The sequence below is a fragment of the Anabrus simplex genome, chromosome 2, assembly GCF_040414725.1.
Source record: "Anabrus simplex isolate iqAnaSimp1 chromosome 2, ASM4041472v1, whole genome shotgun sequence".
In the NCBI taxonomy this organism is placed as follows: Eukaryota; Metazoa; Arthropoda; class Insecta; order Orthoptera; family Tettigoniidae; genus Anabrus; species Anabrus simplex.
Window position 1 is genome coordinate 608,614,664 of NC_090266.1, and position 12,001 is coordinate 608,626,664.

The 12,001-nt window shown below is 41.3% G+C and overlaps 1 protein-coding gene across 1 annotated transcript in view; it reads left to right on the forward strand.

Moving 5' to 3' along the window:
* Mgstl (Microsomal glutathione S-transferase-like) overlaps positions 1–10,893 on the forward strand; it is a 45,767-nt gene extending 34,874 nt beyond the window's left edge. The window contains exon 3 of the mRNA XM_067140994.2: positions 10,604–10,893. Within this exon, the coding sequence (XP_066997095.1) occupies positions 10,604–10,847 (244 nt within the window). The 3' untranslated portion in view covers positions 10,848–10,893. The remainder of the gene's footprint in view (positions 1–10,603) is intronic.
* The last annotated feature ends 1,108 nt before the right edge of the window (positions 10,894–12,001 follow it).

The following is a 12,001-nucleotide window of genomic DNA, read 5'->3' on the forward strand; positions in this document are numbered from 1 at the left end:
ACTCGACAGTGAATAATCCCACTTGGTGAGGGTTACTGTAGTCACGTCCTAGTTCGTGAACCATGGGCAACGGCTGAGTGGCCTAGGAAGTGGTCCTGAGAATCGGGATACCAGTTGCCATGAATGGGAGTAGGCATCTCGGACATATTCTGAGTTATGGCCCTACTTGTGCTCAGGCGGCTAGGAATATACAATGACTATGTGCAAGTAGGGTAGCGTCCTGCTTCATGAATTTACCGAGCTCAGAACATTTTAAGCAAGCCTCGGACCTATGGGAGTAATGGAGTCCCACTCCCATTTGACAGCCGAGGGACTCCTTGTAAACAACTTTGCGAACGAAATGGAATTCGATGGGGAGCTATCAATATTAATGTGGCTTATGGAAGAAAGAAAGAAAGTAGAACTGGCTGAGTCAGCAAAGAGGATGCACCTAGATGTGCTAGGAGTAAGTGATACTCGGGTAAGGGGAGATAACGAGGAAGAGATAGGAGATTATAAAGTGTACTTGACGGGTGTTAGAAAGGGAAGGGCAGAGTCTGGGGTAGGGCTCTTTATCAGGAATACTATTGCATGCAACATAGTTTCTGTTAGGCACGTAAATTAGCGAATGATGTGGGTAGATTTGTCAGTTGGAGGAATTAGGACTAGAATTGTCTCCGTGTATTCACCATGTGAGGGTGGAGATGAGGATGAAGTTGACAAGTTTTATGAAGAATTGAGTGACATCGTGGTCAGGGTCAACAGCAAGGATAGAATAGTGCTAGTGGGCGATTTCAATGCGAGAGTTGGGAATAGAACTAAAGGATACGAAAGGGTGATTGGTAAATGTGGGGAAGATATGGAAACTAATGGGAATGGGAAGCGTTTGCTGGACTTCTGTGCTAGTATGGGTTTAGCTGTTATGAATACATTCTTCAAGCATAAGGCTATTCACCGCTACACATGGGAGGCTAGGGGTACCAGATCCATAATAGACTATATCTTAACCGACTTTGAATTCAGAAAAATCTGTTGGGAATGTACGAGTTTTCCGGGGATTTTTCGATGATACAGACCACTATCTGATCTGCAGTGAACTATGTATCTCTACGCCTAGGGCAGAGAAAGTGAAATCGGTCTGCAAACGAATAAGGGTAGAAAATCTCCAGGACGAGGAAATTAGACAGAAGTACATGGATGTGATTAGTGAGAAGTTTCGAACAGTAGACAGTAAGCAGATTCAGGATATAGAAAGTGAATGGGTGGCATACAGGGATGCTGCAGTAGAAACAGCAAGGGAATGCCTAGGAACAACTGTGTGTAAAGATGGGAAAAGGCGAACATCTTGGTGGAATGATGAAGAGAGAGCAGCTTGTAAACGTAAAAAGAAGGCTTATCAGAAATGGCTCCAACAAGGGCCGAGGCAGACAGGGATTTGTACGTAGATGAAAGAAACAGAGCGAAACAAATAGTTGTTGAATCCAAAAAGAAGTCATGGGAAGATATTTGTAATAACCTGGAAAGGCTAGGTCAAGCAGCAGGGAAACCGTTCTGGACAGTAGTAAAGAATCTTAGGAAGGGAGGGAAAAAGGAAATGAACAGTGCTTTGAGTAATTCATTTGAACTCATAATAGATCCCAGGGAATCACTGGAGAGGTGGAGGGAATATTTTGAACATCTTCTCAATGTAAAAGGAAATCATCCTGGTGGTGTTGCGAACAGCCAAGCTCATGGGGAGGAGGAAAATGATGTTGGTGAAATTACGCTTGGGGAAGTGGAAAGGATGGTAAATAAACTCCATTGTCATAACGCAGCTGGAATAGATGAAATTAGACCTGAAATTGTGAAGTATAGTGGGAAGGCAGGGATGAAATGGCTTCATAGAGTAGTAAAATTAGCATGGGGTGTTGGTAAGGTACCTTAAGATTGGGCAAAAGCAGTAATTACACCTAACTATAAGCAAGGGAACAGGAAGGATTGCAACAACTATCGAGGTATCTCATTGATTAGTATACCAGGCAAAGTGTTCACTGGCATGTTGGAAGGGAGGGTGCGATCAATCGTTGAGAGGAAGTTGGATGAAAACCCGTGTGGTTTCAGACCACAGAGAGGCTGTCAGGATCAGATTTTCAGTATGCGCCAGGTAATTGAAAAATGGTACGAGAGGAATAGGCAGTTGTGTTTATGTTTCGTAGATCTAGAAAAAAAACATATGACAGGGTACCGAGGGAAAATATGTTCGCTATACTGGGGGACTATGGAATTAAAGGTAGATTATTAAAATCAATCAGAGGCATTTATGTTGACAATTGGGCTTCAGTGAGAATTGATGGTAGCATGAGTTCTTTGTTCGGGGTACTTACCGGGGTTAGACAAGGCTGTAATCTTTCATCTTTGCTGTTCGTAGTTTACATGGATCATCTGCTGAAAGGTATAAAATGGCAGGGAGATATTCAGTTAGGTGGAAATGTAGTAAGAAGTCTGGCCTATGCTGACGACTTGGTCTTAATAGCAGATTGTGCCGAATGACTGCAGTCTAATATCTTGGAACTTGAAAATAGGTGCAATGAGTATGGTATGAAAATTAACCTCTCGAAGACTAAATTGATGTCAGTAGGTAAGAAATTCAACAGAATTGAATGTCAGATTGGTGATGCAAAGCTAGGACAGGTCTATAATTTCAAGTATGTAGGTTGTGTGTTCTCCCAGAATGGCAATATAGTAAGTGAGATTGAATCAAGGTGTCGTAAAGCTAATGCAGTGAGCTCGCAGTTGCGATCAACAGTATTCTGTAAGAAGGAAGTCAGCTCCCAGACGAAACTGTCTTTACATCGGTCTGTTTTCAGACCAACTTTGCTGTACGGGAGCGAAAGCTGGGTGGACTCAGGATATCTTATTCATAAGTTAGAAGTAACAGACATAAAAGTAGCAAGAATGACTGCTGGCACAAACAAGTGGGAACAATGGCAGGAGGGTACTCGGAATGAGGAGATAAAGGCTAATTTAGGAATGAACTCGATGGATGAAGCTGTACGCATAAACCGTCTTCGGTGGTGGGGTAATGTGAGACGAATGGAGGAGCGTAAGTTATCTAGGAGAATAATGGATTCTGTTATGGAGGGTAAGAGAAGTAGAGGTAAACCAAGACGACGAGGGTTAGACTCGGTTTCTAACGATTTAAAGATAAGAGGTATAGAACTAAATGAGGCCACAACACTAGTTGCAAATCGAGGATTTTGGCGACATTTAGTAAATTCACAGAGGCTTGCAGACTGAACGCTGAAAGGCATAACAGTCTTATAATGATAATGTATGTAATGTATGTATGCACTAATTGCTGGCTATTTTTGTCCGTACAGCGTGTTTTCCACAATAACATTCATGGGAAACTTTGAAACTTCATAAAATCTCTAGCGAAATGAAACTTACAGTATGTTTCTGATCGAAATATTAACATGTATAGTTATAAAAATGAATAAATGCAGCAAATATTTACTTTTAAAGTAACAAAAAATATAGCTCACACATGTAATAGAAACTTACGAAAACTATTGAAACGCACTATTTCTTAAATTTCCTAAAAACACTTGAAAATGGGGCCCTACCTGAGATTAAATATAAGGCTGAATACGGTACAAACACCCAGTCATTGAGCCATAGGAATTAACTAATGAAAGTTAAAATCCCCGACCCGACCGGGAATCGAACCCAGGACCCCTTGGACCAACGGCCAGCATGCTATCCATTTATCCCTAGACCCGGACAACATAAAATTAAAGTGGGTATATTGCCTGATTGTCAAGTAAGGGCATTGCTGCGAAAACCAGATAAGTACACTTTTGGTCATAAACGAGGTAGAACGTTCATAATGTGATGATGTGCATGTTTTGGTGCATGACCCAGACTTGTATGGACTTACCTGAAGGAAATACGCCTAATTGCAAACATAGCTGTAGTTGTGTTTGGGCCGGGCTGAGTAGCTCAGACGGTTGAGGCGCTGGCCTTCTGACCCCAACTTGGCAGGTTCGATCCTGGCTCAGTCCGGTGATATTTGAAGGTGCTCAAATATGTCAGCCTCGTGTCGGTAGATTTACTGGCACGTAAAAGAACTCCTGCGGGACAAAATTCCAGCACCTCGGCGTCTCCGAAGACCGTAAAAGTAGTTAGTGGGACGTAAAGCAAGTAGCATTATTATTAGTTGTGTTTGGGGCAAGAATCTGTTAAGTCCAGGACTTGCCTAGTTTTGTTCATTTTTTTACAACAGTTTTTTACCTGATTTAGCCTATTATTATTATTATTATTATTATTATTATTATTATTATTATTATTATTATTATTATATTACAAGTTGCTTTACGTCGCAGCGGCACAGATAGGTCTTATGGCGACGATGGGATATGAAAGTGCTAGGAGTGGGAAGGAAGCGGCCGTGGCCTTAAATAAGGTACAGTCCCAGAATTTGCCTGATGTGAAAATGGGAAGCCACGGAAAACCATCTACAGGGATGCCAACACTGGGGTTCGAACCTACTATCTCCCGAATACAAGCTCAGACCTGCGCGCCCCTAATCGCATGGCCAACTCGCTCGGTGATTCCCCAATTAATACACACACAAAATTATACTCGACAGTGCATAACGCCCTTCACTAATTGCTGGCTATTTGTGTCCGTACAGCGTGTTTTCGGCTGGTATTCTTTACCTGGGCTGGGCGATAGATTTCAACATTCACTTGCTTCGCAAGCATCAGTCACTTCACTCCATGCAGTCAGGTGTGCATACACAACTGCTGTACACTTGGCTGGATTCCAGACAAGACCGATAACTCACATAATCAAGTCACGTGACCGCTCCACACACACACACACACACACACACACACACACACACACACACACACACACTGAACTGGCTATTCAACAATTAGACAACGTAACTCAACTACAACAACGTCCGGGTCGATGGCTAAAGGGTTAGTGTGGTAGTCTTTGGTTACTGGGGTTCCGGGTTCGATTCCCGGCCGGGTCGGGGATTTTAACTTCGTCTGGTTAATTTCTCTGGCTCGGGGCTGGGTGTTTATGTTCGTCCTAAATGTATAAGTTCAATTCGTCAAAAAGTCAATTCATAATTATTAATAATCAGAACCATACACAATTGTCGATTCATAATAATTAATAATTAGAAATATTCAACATTGTAGCTGGCTAAATAGTCGTTAAGACCGAAAGTCAAAATTTTTTATTAAAAAACACAACAACAACATGAGGCGAGTCCGCTTTTATATACCTGATGATGAAGTCTCACACATCCTTTCCAGGAAACACCGGAGAGTGCTTGACGGGGACTGACAGTCGCATGACCACGTAACAATGTATACGCATGTTTAAGACAGAATGTGAGGATGTTCTTCTTCTCCTTTTTCTTCTTCTTAATCTGCTTACCCTCCAGGGTTGGCTTTCCCTCGGACTCAGCGAGGGATCCCACCTCTACCGCCTCAAGGGCAGTGTCCTGGAGCGTGAGACATTGGGTCGGTGGATACAACTGGGCAGACGACCAGTACTTCGCCCAGGCGGCCTCACCTGCTATGCTGAACAGGGGCCTTGGTGGAGGATGGGATGATTGGAAGGGATAGAGAAGGAAGGGGGAAGGAAGCGGCCGTGGCCTTAAGTTAGGTACCATCCCGGCATTTGCCTGGAGGAGAAGTGGGAAACTACGGAAAACCACTTCCAGGATGGCTGAAGTGGGAATCGAACCCACCTCTACTCAGTTGACCTTCCGAGGCTAAGTGGACCCCGTTCCAGCCATCGTACCACTTTTCAAATTTCGTGGCAGAGCAGGGAATCGAACCCGGGCCTCCGGGGCTGGCAGCTAATCACACTAACCACTACACCACAGAGGTGGTCGAGGATGTTCTTATGGTACGAAATATGCCGGTGTGTTATTAATGTGTTCTTTTACAGTTGCAGGTATATTGATGATGACGTTGTTGTTTAAACGGGCCTAACAGCTAGGTCATCGGCCCTACAAGTATGTCATAGTATTCTAAGTGTTATATTCCGTGCTTCGACAGACTGAAAGATTTGGAAGTTATATTATAAAGACAATATTGAAGTGATTGGACTGATGCTTGGAGCACGCTGTACGGTATCAACATTCTTCGTGAAGTTCTGGAAGAAGTTTTTTTTTTTTTCTAGTGGCTTCACGTCACACCGACACAGATAGGTCTTATGGCGACGATGGGATAGAAAAGGCCTAGGAGTTGGACGGAAGCGGCCGTGGCCTTAATTATGGTACAGCCCCAACATTTGCCTGGTCTGAGAATGGGAAACTACGGAAAACCATCTTCAGGGCTGCTGACAGTGGGATTCGAACCCTGGAAAAGGTTTGGCCTGCCAACAAATTGAATACAAGATATTTTACTTAATGTAATCCGTACTTTATTGAGAATTCCACATCTACATTTCGTGATACCCAAACTATACAATGTATTCTCACAGACTATAATTTACAGCAATATAGGCCTATATGACTTAACTAATGGTTAATCGAAAGGGGGGTAGCAGCCTTTCGGAAGTTACAAAGGGGGTAGTCTAGATGATTCACTGATATGGCCTTGTAATAATACTCAACATGGCTAAGCTGTGTAGATACTGCTCCACGGCTAAAGCAACAGGAAACTACAGCCGTAACTAACTCCCGAGGATATGCAGCTCTCTCTCTATGAATGATGTACTGATGATGGCTTCCTCTCGGGTAAAATATTCCGGAGGTAAAATAGTCCCCCATTCGGATCTCCGGTTGGGGACTATACGAGAGGGGGCGATAATCAGGAAGATAGATACTAACATTTTGCGAGTCGGAGCGTGGAATGTTAGAAGTTTGAATCGTTGTGGTAGGTTAGAGAATCTGAAAAGGGAGATAGATAGACTAAAGTTAGATGTAGTTGGTATACGTGAAGTACGTTGGCAGGAATAGCAGGATTTTTGGTGAGGCGTCTACAGAATTATCAACACAGAGTCAAACAGGGGAAATGCAGGAGTTGGTTTAATAATGAATAAGCAAACAGGGCAGCGGATAAGCTACTACGACCAGCATAGTGAAAGGATTATTCTTATGAAGATAAACACCAAACCAATGCCTACTACAATAGTGCAGGTCTATATGCCTACTAGTTCAGTGGATGACGAGGAAATCAAGAGGATATATGAAGAGATAGAAGATTTAATGCAATATGTAAAAGATGACGAGAATCTAATTGTGATGGGAGACTGGAATGCAGTGGTAGGCCAAGGAAGAGAAGGCAGTGCAGTAGGAGAATTCGGATTGGGATAAAGGAACGAAATAGGAAATCAGCTGGTTGATTTCTGCACCGATCACAATTTAGTCCTTGCTAATTCTTGGTTGAAACACCACACACGACGGGTGTACACATGGACGAGACCTGGAGACACTGGAAGGTATCAAATAGACGTCATTATGATTAGGCAGAGATTCAGAAACCAGGTGTTGTTGGATTGCAAAACTTTCCCTGGAGCAGGTGCGGACTCTGATCACAACTTGTTGGTCATGGAATGCCATCTGAACTTGAAGAAATTGAAGAAGAGATGGAATCCAGTGATATGGGATCTAGAATAGTTGAAAGAAAGGAGTGTGAAGGATTGTTTCAAAGAACATGTTGCACAAGGACTAAATGGAAAGACTGAAGGAAATAGAGTAGAAGAAGAATGTACAGTCATGAGGATTGAGGTCAGTAGGGCTGCTGGAGAGATGTTAGGAAGATAGGAAAGATCAACAAAGAATCAATTAATAACTCAAGAGATACTAGACATGATCGATGAACGACGAAAATACAAGAATGCAAAAAATGAAGACGGCAGAAAAGAATACAGGCGATTAAATAATTAAGTGGATGGGAAGTGCAGGGTAGCTAAGGACGAATGGCTGAAGGAGAATTGCAAGGATGTTGAAAGTTGTGTGGTCCTAGGAATGGTAAATGCTGCATACAGGAAAATCAAACAAACCTTTGGAGAAAGGAAAACTATTTGTATGAACATTAAAAGCTCAGATGGAAAACCACTTCCAGGGAAAGAAGACAAGGCAGAAAGATGGCAGGAACACATCCAACCGTTGTATAAAGGTAAGAACGTAGATGATATTGTTCTGGAACAAGAAGAGGCTGTTGATGCTGATGAAATGGTGACCCAGTTTTGAGGTCAGAATTCGACAGAGCTTTGAGAGACCTAAGTAGGAACAAAGCACCTGGAATTGATGACATTCCCTCTGAATTACTGACTGCTTTAGGAGAAATCAGCATGGCGAGGTTATTCCATTTAGTGTGCAAGATGTATGAGACAGGAGAAGTACCATCCGATTTTCGGCAGAATGTTGCTATACCTATTCCCAAGAAAGCCGGTGCTGAAAACTGTTAAAACTACCGCACCATTAGTTTAGTATCTCACGCCTGCAAAATTCTAACACGTATTATTTACAGAAGAATTGAAAGACAAGTTGAAAGTGATTTGGGATAAGATCTATTTGGCTTCAGAAGAAACGTAGGAACACGTAAAGCAATCGAGGCTTTACATCTGATCTTAGAGGATCGAATTAAGGAGGGCCAGTTCACATACTTGGCATTCGTAGATCTAGAAAAGGCATTCGATGATGTTGATTGGACCAAGCTATTTGAGATTCTGATGGTGATCGGGATCAGTACCGAGAAACAAGAATTATCTACAATCTATATAAAAATCAGTCTGCAGTGATAAGAATCGAGGGCTATGGAAAAGAAACAGCAGTCCACAAAGAGGTGAGGCAAGGCTGCAGTTTGTCTCCCCCACTTTTCAATCTTTATATAGAACAGGCAGTAAAGGAAATCAAAGAGGAATTTAGAAAGGGAATCACAATCCAAGGAGAGGAAATCAAAACCCTGAGATTTGCCGATTATATTGTTATTTTATCTGAGACTGCAGAAGATCTGGAAAAGTTGCTGAATGGTATGGATGGAGACTTGTGTAAGGAGTACAAGTTGAAAATAAATAAGTCCAAAACAAAAATAATGGAGTGCAGTCGTACAAAGTCAGGTGATGCAGAAAATATTAAATTAGGAAATGAAGTCTTACAGGAAGTGGATGAATATTGTTACTTGGATAGTAAAATAACTAACGATGGCAGAAGTAAGGAGGACATAAAATACAGGTTAGCACAAGCAAGGAAGAGCTTTCTTAAGAAAATAAATTTGTTCGCTTCGAACACTGATATAGGAATTAGAAATATGTTTTTGAAGACTTTAGATTGGAGCGTGGCATTATATGGAAGTGAAACATGGATGATAACTCGCTCAGAAAGAAAGAGAAGCTTTTGAGATGTGGTGTTACAGAAGAATTCTGAAGGTGAGATGGATAGATCGAATCACGAATGAAGAGATACTGAATCGGATTGATGAGAGGAGATCGTTGAAACTAAATTTGACGGAAAGAAGAGATAGAATTATAGGACACATCTTAAGGCACCCAAGAATTGTGCAGTTGGTTTTTGAGGGACGTTTAATAAGCTTGCTGCATTAGGTGCCACACCCACTTTTTCTTCCGTTCCACAGTTATCTTGTATAATTCTGAAATGCTTCATGCTTTCGAGTTGAGAGACATTTCATTTTCGGTGTAATACATGTTGGCTACTCTGTAAGTCATCTAGTAGACATGCGGACATCGCTATTCTTTTGTTCCTTCATTTATCTGTGACAAAATTTTTGGCGGTATCGTTGTTTCACGTTCTTACTTTTTCATATCATGTGTTCATTGTTTACTTCAAATGGCAAAAGCAAAGGGTATTTTCAAGAAGAGGAAAGGTGTTGGAGGGAAAATATAAATTGTCTTGTGCAATAATAGAGGTCCACTTGAAAATGTGAGGTTATAGCAAAGACCCGATCATGATATTATAAATACAACTCCCAAATTCATTGGAAGTGCTTATAGACGTAAACAATTATCATTTGAGAACTCGTATGAAGATGATTCACACGATGTATATATTGTTGTATCATTGGATTTGCTGAATAATGCAATCAGCTCTTGCTGATCCAAATTTGATGAAGATATATTTGCACGGCAAGGCGCAAAACTCCAATGAGACTTTCAACAATGTTATGTGAACTCGAATCCCTGAGAATGTGTTTGTTGGCTTGGAAACTCTGAGCATTGGTGTAACTGTTGCTGTATTGACCTTTAATAATGGTAAGTTTGGAAGGATATGTGTTTTGAAACATTTAAACGTTGGGGTAGACCAAGGTATGAATATGGAAAGCAGATGTAGGATGCAGCAGTTATGTAGAAATGAAAAGGTTAGCACAGGATAGGGTGAAATGGACAGCTGCATCAAACCAGTCTATGGATGATTACTCAACAACAGGCCTATATTTTATATTTTATTAGTTCACGTTATCCACAATGACAACCTGAATTTTCACAAAATTGATTGTTCCACACTAAATCATCCTATTCTCTTTCTCTTAACAGAATTATCTGACGTTCTGTTTTTATCAAAATGATAAATTTATTATTTCAAAAGACTAAAAGTCATAGTGGAACGAACATAATTATTTCACAACCATTCTCTTGTCTTTTGTTACAGAGCTCATTTGAATGACCTGGAGAACATCCCTACGTTCCTACTGGTGGCCATACTGTACGTGTTGACTAACCCAACGCCACTCATAGCTATTAACCTGTTTCGTGCCTTCACTGTTGCTCGAGTGGTCCACACCTTGGTGTACGCTGTTGTAGTTGTCCCACAGCCTGCTCGAGGTCTTGCCTGGGGTATTGGTTATGCCATTACCATTTATATTGCTGTACAAAACGTGTTGTTCTTTCTTTGATTCTTCTTGAAAGACTGATTTACTGAATAAATGTATTGATTTATTTTTTAGTTGTCACACATATAAATTCCTACTTAAAACTTACCTACAAAATATCCTTGATCCTAGTTCAGCATAGATGTTCGCACCTGATACTTGAATAGCTGTCGGATATCATGGTTGTCCCCTCCATCCGCGGATTGTTTCGTATATTGGCATTCGAATATGAGACCACGCAGTCAGCACTGTATATTTATCAAAGGAGGAAGGACAAAGAGCAAACTCTTCACGCCACGGGGCTTGGCATTGCATTATGACTACCGGTGATGGTAAGCCACGGTGCAGGAACTTGGGCTGGGTGATGATAGTTTTAAAAAGACTAGAGAAATTGAAAGTATCACAATGCTAAGTTGATTTCACTTAAAAATCCGGCTATTGCTTCATATATATAGATGCTATAGATGCTTAACAACGACGAAATAGACCTGGGAAGAGGAACTGTCTATATGTATAAGGGATTGATTTAAATTTGTCACTTGTCTTTTGTATTTATTGCATCCTAAAATCGTTTAGTTGAAGTCTGCTTCTTGATCGGGATCAGAGGGACAATTTGGGGCGTATACAACATTGATTCTGAACAGATGGCTCCGGTAAGATGCTTGCCCAAGTCTCATTCTAATAATTGTAGTGTTATGTCGGCGAGTAAGAGATAAAACATTCAGGAATGGTTTCTGTGGACTGTATCTCTGGATAGTGGGAAAATGTTTGCCTTTGGTGAGTTGTGTTGTCCAGTGATTTTACCATTCTCTGCAAGCTTGTTCCCTGATGTGATATTGGAAGTCCATATTGCTTGAAGAAGTCTTATGTGATGCTCTGCTTCGCCAATTCATTTACTGTTTTTATGTGTAGAATTCCAGTGTGGCCTTTGATCCACATTAAACGAACTTATTTTCCTTGGCTTGGTACATACTACTCAGTATGTCTGTGATGTACTTTTTTTAAACACTTGTTCCTGCAGTTTTCTAATTTCTGAAGTGCACTTCTAAGAGTCCTTGGGAAGTAGCATTCTACTGAAGTGCTGTGCGCTGGGCGTGATGGCTGATTTAATGGCAAGCATTTCAGCTGTGAATATCGAAGCTTCGCTGGGAACAAAAATATCTTGGAAATATGGAGAG